Raw genomic sequence first — 17,562 nt, 5'->3', positions numbered from 1 at the left:
TGTGTGTGTGTGTGTGTGTGTGTGTGTGTGTTATGTGTGTGTACATGGGTACATTCACAACCACTCCTGAAGAGACCAATTAGAGATGCGACCTGCATGTATTCATTACCCGGTGCCCATTGGGTATATTTCAACAGAATAAATTGTAGCTACCAGCCCAAAAGTGATGCCCAAGCAAAGCAGGTGCCAGGCAGGCAGGGTGAGCCCTGGAGAGTGTTCAATAACACCAAAGCCCAAACCGGCTGCAGGGTTCAAGGAACGCTCAGGTCACAAGGCACCCACCCCCGGACGGTTCCCAAGAGAAGGGAAGCCGTTTTCCTTCCAGATTTCTTTTCAGGGTAGTGTGTTTGCGTTCCAACTGCACACTTGCTGTTTATGGACATCCACCCTTTATCTCGTGAAAAGAAAGGTAAGTAACAATGAATTCAGTTGCTTTTGTCTGGGCTTACAGTGTTTTGCTTTTCTCATCCCTGGACTAATCAGAGATGAAAAACGATTCCGTAATTTTGCAAGAATGACAAAGAGCATTTCGCTTCTACTTACTTCAAGAGAAATTTGGAATATACACCTCCCTTGTTCTTTTCATGCAGTAGTTCTCAAGTTAAATCATACAAATAACTTTTTAGTGCTAGGCAACGACCACAGAAGAAGAGGCTTCCAGTTAGCAGGTGCACCCATGTGCTGGCACAGGGTCTCTGGCTCATATCATGTGCTGAGACAGTAAAATTAAAGAGTGGGTATAAACAAAGAGTTTCTTTAGAAAAAAAAATTCCCTTCAGAGTCCATTGTTTTGAGGGCTATTGCGCAAGTTTTTCAATTCCAACTGTAGCTGTCGGATTTTGATGTCTTTCTGCGAAAGCTCAACCTTCAGTCGGCGGATCTCGTCTTGTTGCCGGAAGAACATTCGGAGGAGCTTCGTGGAAGACAAGAAACAGAAAAGGATCAACAGAGTGTGAGGCTGAATAGATTGGAACAATGGCAGCAAATGGGCTGCAGGATCTGAGACTGGCCCCCTTTGGACCCCTGGGTCACCTTTTCCGGGAGAACCTGAGAGGCATATTCGGCAGTCCCAGCATGGTTTGGTAGACCTCCCCAGAATTATGGGATGGAGAAGTTGGCAATCATTTCTTTTTCCAGGTTGGAAAGAACGCAGCTGCTATTTCTTACCTCATTCTCTGTTCTGGGTGGCACATTTTCCAAGAGATCTATCCCATTGACAACAACATTTTTCTTCTCTTTTATTGGTGGTTTGAAAACTATTTTGGATTCTTTCTTATAGCCTTCTTTTAAAGACATCAATATGGGGTCTGAAAGGCAACATAAAACCCACATCTCAGGATGGGCATCAATAGAAAAAATTAAAAAAACAAAAAGCTACCAGAGCCACCAATCTCATGGCTAGCATTTTTGCCAGCAACAGCACCCCATAAAACTGATAGAGGCGGGTGGGGACCTCTGTTTTCAAATTTGATTATTTTATGAACGCATGCCTCCTGGATCCATCAACCTGTAGATCCAATTCTCTGGCAACTACTCCACCATTCCCCATAACTTTGAAGCTGACATGGATGCTCTATTATCTAATCAAACATGTTCTCCTTAGCTGCTCCTAGTTTTGAGGGTAATCGCTGCCTGGCGATGCAGCCATTCTCAGTTACCCAGAAGGATGAGTAGTTTGACGCCTACCCTGCGCCTCCAAATTGAGATTTCTAGGCAATGTTCTCTGGAGATCCAGACTAACAGATTTTCCTTGTGCTGGGGAAGATGGCAGAGTCGATTGGCATAAAATATTGTCTGTGGAAAATAATTCAAAGGGTTGATGTGGTCCTCCACCTGACTAGCAGCTCCCTTTATAAATGGGTGATTTGGGGACGTAGGATTGTTGTGGGGAAAACAAGAGTTTAGGTCTGTTCACCAATGAGTTATTTATTAAAATAGGGTATGATAAAAATATCTTAAAAATTATATTTCTTTTTAAAAATTATTGAGTGTTGAAGAAAAGCAAGATTTGAAATCGCCCCCCCTCCCCTTCAAAAGGGACAACGAAGACTACAGTAATCATCAAGGTAGATCAGAGGAAGGTATGAATCTTGGCAGAGGTGAAAGAAACACAAGAAAGATCGAATCACAGGGCTGGAAGGGACTTTCAAGGCCTTCTTTTTCTAGTTTACCAAGAAGCAAACTGGTGGTCTACTTTGTCAAAATGCCTTGCTGAAGTCTAAATATACTATGTCCAAAACATTTTGCTGGTCACTTTTTCAAAGAATAAAATAAGATTGGTTTGGCATGATTTAATTTTAACAAGCCTGTGCTGGCTTTTATAACTTCCTTTGTTTCTAGATGTTCGCAGGCCTGTTTTTTTGGTTATCTTTTCCAGTACCTTCTTGGGTATTGATGTTAGACTGATTGGTCTGTAGTTTCCTGGGTCTGTTTCCCCCCCCCCCTTTCTTGAAGATGGGAAACCCATCAGCCCTTTTTCCAATCCTCATGGACTTCCCTGGTGCTCTAGGATTTTTGAAAGATACAATGGTACAATGGTTCTGGGCTAACATCTGCCAGCTCCTTCAGAACTCTGGGATATAATCTATCAGGTCCGGGTGATTTATATTCGTCAAGATCAGACAGGTGCCTGCAACCATTTTCTTGCTTATTTTAATTTTTATATCTAGTCTGTCTTTTACAATTAGGTTTTTGGTAGACTGAGCTATACAGTGGAGCCTCGGGTCGTGAACGCTCCTGATCGCGCCCAAATCAGGTGAAAAATCCACCCGATTTTTGAATTGGGTCACAATTCAAAGATTGGGTGGCAAACAAAATCGGCGTGGAAAGATTCCTTTCCATGCCGATTTCCCGATTACTTTTGACTGCGATTCTTTGTTCATTCCGAGCCTTTGCTTGCCTGACTTCATCTTTGCAGATTTGGGCTCTCTGTACAATACTTTGCCTTAGTTATGTGTACCTCTTTCCATTTTTTGTATTGTACTTGTCCTTTTTGTCTTTCAGTTTATCAGAGAGATCTTTGTGCATGCTGGTTTCTACATGGATGTCTTGTTTTTCTTTTTCAGTGATATTGTGTTGGTCTGGGCTTTTATGATCATATTTTTCAGAGTTTCTCATGCTTCTTGAGTTGTTTTCACCTTTAGGATTTTCATCCATGTAATTTTTCTTAGGCTCACTCTGAGTTTGTTAAAATCAACTTTTTAAAAGTTTAAGACACTGGCTGGATTATGTTCTATTGCATGTGTTTGCATTATATTGAATTCCAGTATGACATGGTCACTCTCGCCCAAAGTTCTGGCAACTTCAACTCCCTCTATCACTAGCTGGCTGAGGAATTCTGGGAGTTGAAGCCCACAAGTCTTAAAGTTGCCAAGTTTGGGGGGCCCTGCTTTAACTCTTCTCTTGAACAGGTATTGACACACTATATTAAAAGTCTTATATAGGGAACTCAACATTTTTTAAATTCTTTCCTTGATGTCAAACTTTTGACCAATCTGGAACTATTTTTTTTAAATGCAGTTGACCCTAGAATCTTTCCAAACAAGATGGGTCAGCTCAGGCTATACATGATAGGCGAAGGCCAGGAGATCAACTGGAGGTGCCAACATGCTCACCCCTATTCATTCCACTCAGCCATTCGTCTGGAGTGAGGGCAGGTTCTGGACCCGGAGTCATTGGGTAGATATCTTCCTGGTATGTTTCAGACTAAATCAGAAAGAAGAGAAACAAACTTGTCTGAAACCCTGAGCTGGTTCCCATTTACCGGGTTAAACCCCCAAAAGAGATTTGCAGTGAAGATTCATAAACCCAAAAGGACTGACTGTCAAACTCATAAAATATTTCTCTGGTCTTTTTAGAGTTGCCAACAGAAAAGGAGGGGGAAGCAGTGGGCAGCTTGCATTCCATAAATGTTTTCAAAGATAGTAACTAGGTGACTGAAGTTTTTACCATGCAAAATTCTAACTGGAGAACATGATTGATGACTCTTGGCTATGGAGGTGTCCCATTGGAGAATATGAATTATGATATACCCAGAGGGTGGGGGAAAACCAGGGTCAAGGGTGACAATGAATGATGTGTCTCAGAGTCAGTTACACCCAGGCAGTGCCGGACATGTTAACTCCCAATAAACTGAAGTTCTGGAAGTTTGGCTCAAGACTCATGATTTAAACGGGGGTAACTGCCAGGATCCTGACACTGGCCATTTCTCCTACGTGGCAATCCCTTTCCAAGAGGAGCAAGCTAGAGCCATTTCATTGTAGTAGATAGTTTTGTTTGTTTTTTCCAGACAGACATTCGGGAAGAAGTGTGCATTCAGGTATTCTCAAGCATAGCAAGTTGGCTATCATTAGAAAGATTAAATCCAGTGACTGGGTGGGCATTTTCAGTCTTGGAGTCAGTTGCTTTTCTCCTGGGCAAGCCTAACTCCCTAGGCGAACGCTTTTGTTGTGGTGTGTCGAAAGGGCGTGCGCTGGCACCCACAATGCAATGCGTCCTGCCCCCTGCACATGCACGCACAACACTCACCCAGTTACCTGCACTGCACATGCACGCACCTCCCAGCTGACTTTTGGCCCGTTTGAGGCTGTTTTCACCCTCCTGGAGGCTCCAGGGAAGCCTCCGTAGCCTCAGGAGGCAAAAAAACGGACTTTCCGGAAATAGCAGAAGTGGCCGTTTTCAGCCTCTGGAGCCCAAGGGAGACCATTTCCACCCTCCTGGAGGTTTGAGAGTCAGGAGGCTGAAAACAGGCCTGTTTCGGCCCTTCCGGAAGACCCATTTTTCGGCCTACGGAGGCTGCAGAGGCTTCCAGGAGGGCAAGAACAGCTTCAAACGAGCTGAAAACCAGCTGGGAGAGGCGTGTGCATGCGCAGTGCAGGTTAACTTTTTGCTGGGGTTCGTGTGCCCGCACAAATGGCTCTGTGTGCCATATGTTCCCCATCACGACCCTAGGTCCTTTCTGATACACAAACAGCTGGGACTCCCGAGGGTTTCCTTAACTCAAGTGCAGATGCTAGAGCAGGATCCAGTCCACGGGGCGCTTAGATCTGGCCCACAGAACTGCAAACAGTGAAGGACCAGCCTGCGGTGCTTCTGTCAATGAAAGCGGAGCTTGGGAGGGCCACTTTCCCACGTTCAGCCGCAATGGCCTCCTGCAGCCCTCTGCCAATGAAAATGTAGCCCGGGGAACCCTTTTTTGCCGGCAGTGGGCTGCAGGAGGCCATTGTGGCTGAAAGTGGAGACTCGGTGAGTGACATTGAGCTGGCCACGCCAACCCTCCATGAAATCGAGTTTGATGCTCCTGTACTAGAGGAAGGACACCCCAGAGAGGTAATCAAGCAATCTTCAAGGACATTAGCTTTCAAGCAGACCCCGTGTTCCTCCCAAGAGCAGGAGTACCTTTAGGGCAGGGGTCTCCAACCTTGGCAACTTTAAGCCTGCAGGACTGCAACTCCCAGAATTCCCCAGCCAGCTCAGGGAGTTGCAGTCAGGGGTGGGATTCAATTTTTTAACAACCGGTTCTGAGGGCATGGCTTAAGTGTTGGGCGTGGCTTGGTGGTCATGTGACTGGGTGGGTGTGGCTTGGTGGTCATGTGATTGGCTGGGCGTGGCCAACTCAATATCACTCACATCAAGGAACGCATCTCTTCGCCTAGCCTCTCATGACTGTGGGGATGCTGCAACAGTCGTAAGTGTGACAAAAGGGTCATAAGTCACTTTTTTCAGTGCCATTGTAACTTTGAATGGTCCCTCCACACAAGCAAAGTACCAGCAAAGGAGAAGAAAAAAACTCCAGAGAAGTTCCTGAGACAGGAAGTCTAGTCCGGCCAAGAATGTAAGAAGGGTCAACGGAGAGGCAGTTTCTGTAAGCAACACCAGAATGTTTCCTTCCTGCCTTCCTTACAGGATTAGACCAGTAATTTCTTCTAACAACCGGTTCTCCGAACTGCTTGGAATGTTAACAACCGGTTCTAGCAAATAGGTGCGAACCGGTAGAATCCCACCCCCGGTTGCAGTCCTGCAGACTTAAAGTTGCCAAGGTTGGAGACCCCTGCCTTAAAGGAGGCCTCGTACTGTTCGATTGTGGGCAGTATTCAATTACTATTATCAGTATTATTAATCCCACAGCCAATTAAATATCCCAGTCACTCTGATCGGTTTTACATATAACTTTTTATTTTCAGATTCAAAGGATTCCTTCTACTTGAGAGTGGCCCAATTTTGTCCTGTTTTATGCAAGATGCACAGCCGTTTCCTTACTTGGGTATGTTCTCTTAATTGCTTAATCAGGCTCAGCTTTGGGTACATAAAGAGTTTTGTGCATAGTCACTGACTGCAATGAAGACACTGACGAGCAAAAGGAAGAGGAAGAGGAGGAGGACTGGCATTAGCTTCCCGCCTTTCCCTCCCTCCAAAAGCCTCTTCTATGTGCAGTGGGGAAAGTGACAACTGCCTTTATTTACATTCTGAAGTAGAAACCAAGATGATGGGAACAGAAGAGATTTGGGTTTGTGGAGCAGGAAGAAAAACGATCCAAAGATGGAACTGGCCTGCATATTTTTTAAATAAAAAGTAATTGGGCCATATTTCCTCTGTTTCTGTATAAAGCACAAAACCTGGCAGAGCGACGGTGGCACAATATCCTAGGTTTTAAGGGCCACTTTTTCACTGCAAACTTAGGTTTATATTTCAGCATTGCCCCATTGAATTCTATGGAATTTGTGCTCAAATTTGACCCAATCACTGTGAAAATGGTAAGCATTTTCATACAGATGGATGGTGTTTATACATCAGAGCGATGCAGGTGGTCCTCAACTTACAGCAATAATTTCTGTGGCTAAAGGAGACAGTTGTTAAGTAAATTTTGACTCATTCTTTCTCGTCACAGTGGTCAGAGGTGGGATTCTACCGGTTTGCACCGGTTCGGGCGAACTGGACGTTAAAGTTACAGCTGGTTTGCCGAACCGATATTTCACTCAACCGGCTGGGCCGGCCCCTCCCCTCCCAGAAGTCTCCATGTGGCCCATTGTTGATGGAGGTAAGTGCAGGGTCCGCAGGGAAACTCTGGAAGTCCGGAACCAGGCTTGTTTCCGGCTGCCGGAGAGCCTCCAGAGGCCGGGGGAGGATGTTTTCACCCTCCCAGAGGCCCACCGGAAGCCGGGAACAGGAAGTTCCGGTAGCCCCACCCACTATGGCCACGCCCACCCAGCCACCGGGCAGAGAACTGGTTGCTGGGATTTTTGAATCCCACCCCTGGCCACAGTGGTTAAGTTAGTCACATGGTTGTTAAGTGAAACCGGCTTCCCCATTGATTTGCTTGTTGGAAGGCCAAAGGGGAATCATGTGACCTCGGGACCCCGCAACCGCCATAAGTGTGAACCCATTGCCAAGCATCTGAATTTTGGCCACGTGACCGTGGGAAGGCTGCCACGGTTGTAAGCGCGAAAAACGGCCATTAGTCATGTTTTTTTCAGTGCCGTTGTGATTTCAAACGGTCACTAAATGAACAGTGATAAGTCGAGGACTACCTGGCAGTTCAATTTATCCCTTAAGGTACCCTTAAAAGGTAGGTAACAGTCACCTTATCAATGAGATGGATGGCCTATAAATTTAATAAATGAATAATAAACAGACCAAACCCAGAAAACAAGAATAATTAAAAATAGCATAAAAATAGATTAATCCAGGGGTCTCCAACCTTGGCGACTTTAAGCCTAGTGGACTTCAACTCCCAGAATTCTTTGGGAATTTTTGCTGCTACATCAGGTCATCCTTAAGTGAGATTCTCCAGTTTAAAGTGTAGCTCCACTCTACTTACAATTAGGTGTTTCTTGTCAATGCTTATTCTGCCACACAGCCTGAGCTACTGTCTCCTCTGGGGCCTCCCCTAGGGACTGAGGTGGTGCCAATCCAAGATGTTGGCCTCAAGGGACGTAATTCTGCCTGCAGAATTCATGGGATAGCAGGCCTCTAGCTTCTCACCAATATTACTTAAGACAGGGGTCCCCAAACTTGGCCACTTTAAGACTTGTGGACTTCAACTCCCAGAATTTTCCAGCCAGCATTAGTTGGCTGGAGAATTCTGGGACTTGAAGTCCACAAGTCTTAAAGTGGCCAAGTTTGGAGACCTCTGACTTAGAGCAGGGCGAAGGTGGTGAAGATGAAGAGGGTGAAGATCTGGCCCTCCATCACCAGGTAACCTGCAAGAGAAAGGACGCCCAGGCCGAGGTCAGGGTGAGCTTCTCAGGGGTAGCTGCCCTCCAGAAAGGCGCGGGGCAGGCAGGTCGAATTTGACACTTTCATCCCACCTCCTCTTTTCACTATAGCAGAGGTCTCCAACCTTGGCCACTTTAAGACTGGAGGACTTCAACTCCCAGAATTCAGGGAGTTGAAGTCCACTAGGCTTAAAGTCGCCAAGGTCGGAGACCCCTGGATTAAAATGATGCCATTGCCGCCTCTACTGATTTGGCCTACGGACACCCCCTCCCTCAGCAGACACCCCTGGGCTCACGGCTGAAAGCAGAAAAGGCGAATTACTCACTCTCCGCGGTACAATCATGGAGATGGGCTCAATTAATCCCTTCAGCGTGACGAGCTTGTAAAACCGAAACACCTCGCATGCAGAGACATCCAGGCCATGCTTCGGCATTACTCCTGCGTAGGGTAAGATTTAAGAAAACCTGACTTGTGGAAAATTCCTGTCTAAGTGGTGAGAACAACTTTTGATACGGCATCAGAGCAGCCCCAACAGTAATTCCCTGGGCAGTTTTTTCCCCTACGGTCATTCGGTGTTCCCTTATCTTTTGGACGGGAACTGGAACTACAGAGATTCTATTCAATTGCTGACCGCCGGGCATAAATTATCAGGACTCAGCATTAAGTCCCTGTTAAGATGATTTATTGCTCGTGCCTATACACCAGAATCTAGTCAACTAACAGCATTAAATTGGTGCTAGAGGAGCATTAGTGGAATTCAAGGGGCTGGACTTGGATCGTTTGTGGCCACGTAATGACTCTAGGCTTATTTCTCTCTTGATTCCACCTCTGCCTCTCCTTCTCCTGCATTGGCTGAATTAGTGTTCTTCTATTCATAAACCTTCTACTCAAGGAGGAAAAGGAATCAGTCTAGAGGTGGTATTCAATTTTTTTTACTACCGGTTCTGTGGGTGTGGCTTGGTGGGCGTGGCAGGGGAAGGTTACTGCAAAATCCCCCTCCCCTTCCCACCCCGCTAACCTACTTCCCAGCTCCGTTCTCCTGTGCAGGGCAACCAAAGGAGACCCAGCCGATCAGCTTGGACTCAATAGGAGGCGGAGAAGAGATGGGGTTGGCGGGGCCAATCAAAGGTGGGATTGGCTGGTTCTCCGAACCACTCAAAATTTCTGCTACCAGTTCTCCAGAACTGGTCAGAACCTGCTGAAGACCAGCTCTGAACCAGTCCCACAACAGTGAAAGGAAATCTTGAGAACTGCCAAACCTGTTGGGGTGGGAAGGAAGTGGGGATAAAGCCAGGAAAGATAAAAGATTGGGAAACTAAGCTGGGAAAACCTGGTGAGAGAGAAGCTCTGAAAATCCCTGTCTGAAATATACTGGGACAAGAAGGAGGAGACTGTGGAATCCCTGATGCTGTCTGGGCCTGGTTGCTTGCTTGCAGATGATTCCTTACCCAGACAGGTCACCTCATCCGTGCAAGTGAGCACCACAGTTCAACCCTGAGCTACGTATTTCCTTTTCTTCAGGGGAATGAGACCTTTGTGGAGCCGTAGCAGAAGGACTACGGGTGATTTCCCCCCCCCCCAATCCTCTGTATCTCAGACAAAAGGCAATAAGCACCCCTTACCAAGCCCTTTCTGTGGGGCTGGAGAACGGAACTCCATTAGGTAGGTTAGGTATGGCTTCTCAGTGCTGATTTCATAGTATCGGATGTTCCCATCTCCCTGAGGGAGGAGAAGCAGAAGAAGAGGAGAAGTAAATCAGAGGCACCATCTGAACGTTATGAATTCATTTATAACAGGGGTCCCCAAATTTAGTAACTTTAAGACTTGTGGACTTCAACTGGTGGAGTTGAAGTCCACAAGTCTTAAAGTTGCCAAGTTTAGAGACCTCTGATTTATAAGAAACGACAGATTGGTTGGATGGTGAGAAGATGACATCTGTAATCAGACAAGACCATTATTGGGACAGGAGTAGAATATCTGTTGCAAGCTTTTGTGTGCTCTCAGGCTCTGCTGTTTGAAATGAAGAACTGTGGAGAATCCAAAACCTGGAACACATTTTTTTTAATTGGAACTCACAGTCAGACATCCATTGGTCAATGTTGTCAACAGGGGTATAGCCGCTTCCTTTAGAAGGTCATTTTTCCTCACAGCAGTTTTGTGAGGTATTTCATTTTAGGAGAGAAAAGTCAAGACTGGGTGATAAGAAGTTACTTTCCCTCAAAAGTACTTGAAGAAGTGTTCTTTATCACTAACCAGGCCAGGTTCAATTAAATGTTATGCCTGTCAGAAAACAGGTGGGGGTGGTGGCCTAGGTATACCCCTATTTCTGCTTTTAAAGCCCAGCTTCACTTTGAGGAAGACCCAGATCCAGATGGGTTACATCGTTCCACTTGGTGGAGAAGGTCCTCAATACCTCCTCCTCTGTCTCTCTGGACCAAAGACACATTCCTTCCGTTACGTTGCCTTGCAGCGAGATGGATGGCTATCAAATTTAATTTGTTATTAAATTAAATGGTGGATCTTTGTCTGAAACAATTCCCTAAGGGTGAGCATCAACAGAGTGAAGTAAATGAAAAGTCAGCCCATTTACACAGCAAGAGCTCTCTCCGACACATTTAACTCTGCCCACAATTCACTCAATGTGCCAAGACTGAGCACCAGTGAATTGGTCTCTCTTGACTTTACGTGACCTTATTAGTTTCACCTAACTTCCTTCTCCTGGATCTGCTCAAAACATTCCCTCAAGACGTTAAGGCAGAGAAAACCAAGTTGCATGAATCTCAACAAAACTAATTCTAGGGACCATGTACATAATATCAATCTATAAACCATATTTAAACGTTGACACATTAGATCAGGGATGGACAACCTGTTACCCCCAAATGCTTAAGATAGGTCTCTGTCTAAATAAATGAAAATTTCACATGAGATCTTTGCACTTAGGTTTTGGTCCCCAGTTCTAGAGGAATGAATACAATTTTGAGTGAGTATTAATGTGTATGTGCATGCTTCCCTCCCAGCCAATCTGGACAGTGTAGAACGTTTGCAGAGCACCACATGCAATGCCAGCACATGTTCAGAAGCAGGCCTCATGTACCTTGCCAGCCAGGTATAACATGTGGGTGTCAGCATCATAGAATGGGAAGAGAAGGCCTGATAATCCATCGATCTCTTCCTCTATCAGTGGCCTGGAGAGATCCTCCTGGGGTGAATGCAAAACAAACAAGGAAACATTTCGTCAGTTTGGGTGCAACGGATGCAACTTCCCTTTCAAGAGAAATGCTAAACCCAAAGACCATATTAATTCCTGGAAAGGTTTTTGGAAGCTTCAGCTGGTGCAAAATGTTCCAGCGTGGGCAGTTAGTGTGTCTCTAGAATGGCACCTGTTCTCCATGAGCTGCACTGGCTGCCAGTTTGCTTCCAGGTTAAAATCAAGGTGCTGGTTATGAAACCTTTCATTGTACAGTGATGGGATGCAAACAATTTTACTACCAGTTCTGTGGGCGTTGGTTGGTGGGCGTGGAATGGCTTGGTGGGCATGGCAGGGGAAGGATACTGCAAAATCCCCCTTCCCTCCCCTCCCCTCCCCAACCCACTAACCTGCTTTCCAGCTCCGTTCTCCTGTGCAGGGCAACCAAAGGAGACCCAGCTGATCAGCTGGGACTCAATGGGAGGCAGAGAAGAGATGGGGTTGGCGGGGCCAGTCAGAGGTGGGATTGGCCAGTTCTCCCAACTACTCAAAATTTCCACAACCTATTCTCCATAACAGGTCAGAACCAGCTGAATGCCACCTCTGGTATGGTACCAGGTCATTTGAGGGAATACCTCTGTCCCATCAGATCCAGAAGAAGAGGTTGCCGTGGATCCTATCTGTTGAAGAGTTACACCTGGCAGGGCCCAGGACACAGGTCTTTTCTGCCATGGGTCCCGCTCTGGGAAATATCATCCGCCATCATCAGGTGAAATTGGCTCTATCCCTGATACCCTTCAGGAATCCATTAGAACAGGGTTGTGCCCACAGGCCCGGAGCCTTAAGGTGGCGGGGAATTAGAGAGGTGACTGCATTGCCCATAACAAAGATTCCCTTGAGTGTACCATTACTGGGTAACTTAGATTGTGTTTTAATCGTTGATGTTTTAATTAGCTTTTTTATTATTGTTTTTTTTTTATTGTACACTGCCCAAATTTTGAGATGGGCAGCTATATAAATATGTTAAATAAATAAATAATAGAATTCCACAGCGCCTTCTGCATGTTAGTTGAGCTCATACACAGCAATAAGCTATGGCCCGCTTAATTATGGGGTTGTTGACTAACTCATAATATGAGGTTCAGGCACACTCACAGAGCCACCACATCACGTTTGACAAAGTGCTAAGTTCACACGATACACTAAGCTATTACTAGTACTTCTGTGTCGGAAACATTGAAGCTCTTCCGTGGAGAAAGGATTTGTCGGTGACATCACCGTTACCCAGGGGACACCAGACCCTTCCGTGTCCCTGTGAAGTTGACCCTACTGCTGGGTCGACAGCAGCTGAAGCACGGGATGGGAGCTCAACCTGCCCCACGACAGCGATGGGTTTCGAACACGAGGTGCTGATCCTCAGCCCAGTGTTCTAACCCTGTGAGCCACTGCACTCCTTAATCTATTGAGCTGCAACCCAAATGGGGAAAAGCTAAACTCATTTGCAGGAAATGCTTCTGGTGGTTGCTACCCTGAGCTCGCCCTTCTTTCACAACTCTGTTGGAGAAGTAAGAAAGAGGCAACCGGAAGTCTTTCTCTTCAATGCTGTTGTAAAAGGAGACTTTTTGTTTTGTTTTGTTGGACCTTAGCACCTTGCACACGCCTGCACAAACATGCAACCATTCTCCTCACCTGATCCCAGAGAGCAATCTGTCTGGTGTTCCAGCGCGACACACCCGTTGTTAGAAGCCTCTTGATGTTCCCTAAGAAGACCACACGGTTCACACGGTGATTCTTGCAACTTGCCTCCTAGGGAAACAATCACAGGGTTGACTCAGAAAGTTGGTTACTCCTTTGTTGGAATGGGTGGGTGGGAGAATCACCTCCCCAAAAATGCCATTCTAAATTCCCAGATCTTAAAAACAATTTCCTCCCATGCTATACATAATTCAAATCATTAAAGCAACATTTTAATACTTTGACATTATATGATGCAGTGAAATCTTGGTTTTCTCTACCAAAGTTAGCCATTTCAGCTGGTGCAGAGTGCGGCAGCATGGGTAGTTTTGGGGGGCCCCCAAGGGTGGGCCCACTGCTCTGTGAGCTGCACTGGTTGCCACTCTTCATGGCAGGGGTCCCGGTCAGGGTGGGATTCAAAAATTTTAACAACCGGTTCTGTGGCGTGGCTGTGGCAACTCAATATCACTCACATCGAGGCGTGGCCTGGCCTCTCATGACTGTGAAAAAGGGTCATAAGTCACTTTTTTCAGTGCCATGATAACTTTGAATGGTCACTCCACACAAGCAAAGTACCAGCAAAGGAGGGGAAAACAACTCCAGAGAGGTTCCTGAGACAGGAAGTCCAGTCCTGCCAAGAATGTAATAAGGGTTAAGGGAGAGGCAGTTTCTGTCAGCAACACCAGAATGTTTCCTTCCTGCCTTCCTGACAGGATTAGGCCAGGAATTTCTTCTAACAATTGGTTATCCAAACTGCTTAGAATGTTAACAAGCAGTTCTAGAGAATAGGTGCAAACTGGTAGAATCCCACCCCTGGTCCCGATTACTTGAGTCTCACCCCATTGGGATTGGCCTGTCCCACTCGTGCCAGGAAAGGAGGCATGCTGTGGGTCCCATCAGCCCCGTTACTCCAGCTAGCGGCGTCCAGGAGGAGGGCCTCCCCTGCTGTGGCTCCTGCCCTCTGGAGCATCTGGGCCCTTTGATGTGAGGTTGGCACCAACCCTCCTCTCTTTTCTTAAGGGCCAAAAAACAGGGGTCTGCCAGTCAGCTGGGCACCCCAGTGGGAGAGCAGCACAGTGGAGCTGGTTGGTCAAGTCATAACAGATCCCACCTTGCCCCCCACCTCCTCATGTGTCTATGGTTTTAATGTGTTGTGGTTCGACAGCAGCCGGTGCAGGCGGAATCGGACGGTGGGGAAGAACAGGGACCAGTCCGGGAATCTGGAGAGGACTCAGACGAGGGTCCTGCGTCTGATGCAGAGATGGAGCCAGGACCATCTGGGAGTGGGGTGCTGACTCCAGAGCCTTCAGACTCTGGCAGCAGTGAGGAAGAGGAACAAGGGGAGCCTGTTCCCAGTGCGCGTGTGCGCAGAGCTGCTACAAGGCAAGAGCAGCTGAAGCAGAAGGGGTGACTCAGGAGTAAGGCTGGGAGGTAATTGCCCCTCCCATAAGGGATAAAAGTCAGACCTCAATGACGAAACCTTTGCAGGAAGCAAAGTTGTTCATTTGGTTCAGATTCATTCTTGAAGTTCTGTGTACTTTGGTTGGTTTTTTTCTTGTACTTCGGTTGGTTTCTTTTATACTTAATTGGATACTTCTGTTTTTGGCAGCATTCCACAGAACTGAAAGGTGTGTGCTTATCTTGGGGAACCCGTTTAAGATTAGTTCCAGCTGGGAATGAAAACAATTCCCAGTGTTGCAATAAAATAGGTTTTGCTTTTAAAACAAGTTTGTGATTAATTATGATTGACAAAGCCTGGGTCAGAACATAACGTTTATTTTTAACTTTTTATGTTTTAACTGTATATGCAACTGTAAGCCACCCAGAGTTACCCTAGGCCAAGGGTCTTCAAACGTGGCAAGTTTAAGACTTGTGGACTTCAATTCCCAGAATTCCTGAGCTAACATGACTGGAGGAGGAGGAATTCTGGGAGTCGAAGTCCACATGTCTTAAAGCTGTCAAGTTTGGAGACCCCTGCCCTGGGCCTAGGTGAGAGCTATCATTTTCTTACCAAGTTATCAACTATGTCCATTGTTGTTTTTTTTGAACATTCATTCTACAGATTCTTGAGTGACAGATCCATGGACCACAGTTGAAGGTGGGACTGCAAGGAGCCCCCCACCCACAAAGTGGCAGCTGGGGCCGTTCTGATTTCTTTTCTACTGACTTATTCAGATCGACTGTGCATAGTCCGCTTCCAAAACCTAGGAACGGGCTGTGGTTGCATCCAATGCCAACATTAAATTTTAAAGCTGTTTAATTTAACTCAGAGGAATCCATCTATATTTTCTTTTAAGCTATAAACAGCTCTTTGATTTTGATCAGCAAACTTACTGTAAGGAATGGGGGGCTAAAGGTATTTTTCCTTCAACCATTTCATTAACCTGAAATGCCCCTGTCTCAAACTGAAACTGTTCTTCTTTTGACAGTCTAGCCCAGAGGTCCCCAAACGTGGCGAATTTAAGACTTGTGGGCTTCAACTCCCAGAGTTGAAGTCCACAAGTTGTAAAGTTGCCAAGTTTGGGGACCCCTGGTCTAGCAATTAGGCAGGGAAGATAGATCTGAACGACAAGATTACATGCCCTTTTCTTCCGTATCCCCCACTGTGATCAACACCAGCCATCATTCCTCACTGGTGGCTGTTTCAAACAACCTAGTCAGGTGGCCAGAACTCCTGGGCATCTTGTCTGTCTAGGCCCTTGGAAGGAGCTCCCACCTGGAGGACTTTGCCTGAACGTGGCTCAATGACCCGTAGCTTCCTGTCTTTGCAAGTGGTGGCGAGCAAACTGCCGTTTGTGTTGAAGGACATGCAAAGGATGACATCGGAGTGGCAATCAATCATCTTCACTGGTTCAGCAATGTCTAAGTTCCAGATGAGGACCTGAGAAGGAGAAGAAGAGACAGATCAAAGAGAAACTGCTCTGGCTTGCTCACAGATATCTCACAGAAATCTGACTTCAACGTCCTCTCTCTCCTGCTACAGTTAAAACCATGGAGTAAACAAGGAAGTAAATCCAGCTCCTCCTCATTTGGTATCTTTTGGTCAACCTTTTGGGAAATCAAGAGAGAAGAAGCCAGCTTTTCCCAAGATCCCTCGGAAGGCCGAGTTACTTTCATGCAGGGGATGGAATTCAAAAATCCCAACAACCAGTTCTCTGGAGACCCCTGATTTAAATTCTGAGAGCATCTTTTCTCCTTAGCCTTAACCAAACTCACAAAAGGCCCATGATGTTTGCCCTGAAGAACATCCCAACCCCTCAGGAGGGTTACCCATTTACCTTGTAGTCATATCCAGCACTGAACAGGATATTGGTGGCGGTTGGGTGCCACTCGATGATGCCCACACGCCGGCTGTGGCCATAGAGCTCCAGGACAGCCTCTGTCATGTTGCGCTTCAAGCCTCCGTCTGGGATTTCCCAGATCCGAACCTTGAAGGAGGAAAGAGCCAAAGGCTTCCGTGAGCCGAGCCTTCTGCTTCTCTTACCTAACCAGACGTAACCTGCTGAGGTGGTTGGGAGAGGTAAAAAGACCGAGAAGCTCGTGGGGGTTGTGGCTCTAAACTGTCCATTCCTGCACACCTGGAAGCACCTGCCTTTTTAAAAGAAGCCGGCCGAGACGTCCTGGAAACCTAGAGATCCCCTGAAAAAGCGTCACCTCTGGAGATTTTCCTTCCTCCCCCAGGCATCTCACTGGATTCCTTTATACCAGACTGGGCCCCTGTTGAGCCGCGGTGGCGCAGTGGTTGGAGTGCAGTACTTCAGGCTACTTCTGCTGACTGCCGACTTGCCTGCAATTTGGCAGTTCGAATCTCACCAGGCTCCAGGTTGACTCAGCCTTCCCTCCTTCCGAGGTGGGTCAAAGGAGGAGCCAGATTGTTGGGGGCAAGAGGCCGACTCTGTAAACAGCTTAGAGAGGGCTGGAAAGCACTGGGGGAAGCGGTATATAAGTCTAAGAGCTATTGATCCTCTGATAATTCAACTGTGCAGATGCTGCCCATGGACACACCAGAAGGAAGGAAGCAAGGGAGGGAGGGAGGGAAGGACAGAAGAGAAGGAAGGAAGAAGGAAAGGAAGGAAGGAAGGAAGGAAGGAAGGAAGGAAGGAAGGAAGGAAAGGAAGGGAGGGAGGGAGGAAGGAAGGAAAGGAAGGAAGGAAGAGAAGGAAGGAAGGGAAGGAAGGAAGGAAGGAATGAAGGAAGGAAGGGAAGGAGGGAGGAAGGAAGAGAAGGAAGAGAAGGAAGGAAGGAAGGAAGGAGGGAAGGGAAGGAAGGAAGGAAGGAAGGAAGGAAGGAAGGAAGGGAGGGAGGAAGGAAGGAAAGGAAGGAAGGAAGAGAAGGAAGGAAGGGAAGGAAGGAAGGGAGGAATGAAGGAAGGGAAGGGAAGGAGGGAGGGAAGGAAGAGAAGGAAGAGAAGGAAGGAAGGAAGG

General features: G+C 46.8%; 1 protein-coding gene across 1 annotated transcript in view; it reads right to left on the bottom strand.

Annotated features, from left to right (window-relative positions):
- Nucleotides 1-563: 563 nt before the first annotated feature.
- The window catches only part of CORO2B (coronin 2B), a 60,732-nt gene continuing 43,733 nt past the window's right edge, over nucleotides 564-17,562 (bottom strand). The window contains exons 5-13 of the mRNA XM_087972972.1: nucleotides 16,417-16,566; nucleotides 15,855-16,019; nucleotides 13,094-13,210; nucleotides 11,312-11,416; nucleotides 9,837-9,933; nucleotides 8,540-8,652; nucleotides 3,615-3,705; nucleotides 1,168-1,307; nucleotides 564-913 (exon numbers count right to left, since the gene is read on the bottom strand). Coding sequence (XP_087829098.1) covers nucleotides 776-913; nucleotides 1,168-1,307; nucleotides 3,615-3,705; nucleotides 8,540-8,652; nucleotides 9,837-9,933; nucleotides 11,312-11,416; nucleotides 13,094-13,210; nucleotides 15,855-16,019; nucleotides 16,417-16,566 — 1,116 coding nt within the window. The 3' untranslated portion in view covers nucleotides 564-775. The remainder of the gene's footprint in view (nucleotides 914-1,167; nucleotides 1,308-3,614; nucleotides 3,706-8,539; nucleotides 8,653-9,836; nucleotides 9,934-11,311; nucleotides 11,417-13,093; nucleotides 13,211-15,854; nucleotides 16,020-16,416; nucleotides 16,567-17,562) is intronic.

Source organism: Notechis scutatus, chromosome 11 (assembly GCF_049901735.1).
Source record: "Notechis scutatus isolate UNSWTSFEM ecotype Mainland chromosome 11, rNotScu1.2, whole genome shotgun sequence".
Classification (NCBI taxonomy): domain Eukaryota; kingdom Metazoa; phylum Chordata; class Lepidosauria; order Squamata; family Elapidae; genus Notechis; species Notechis scutatus.
The sequence above is the reverse complement of the archived record's forward strand: the minus strand, read 5'-3'. Positions and strand labels throughout refer to the sequence as shown.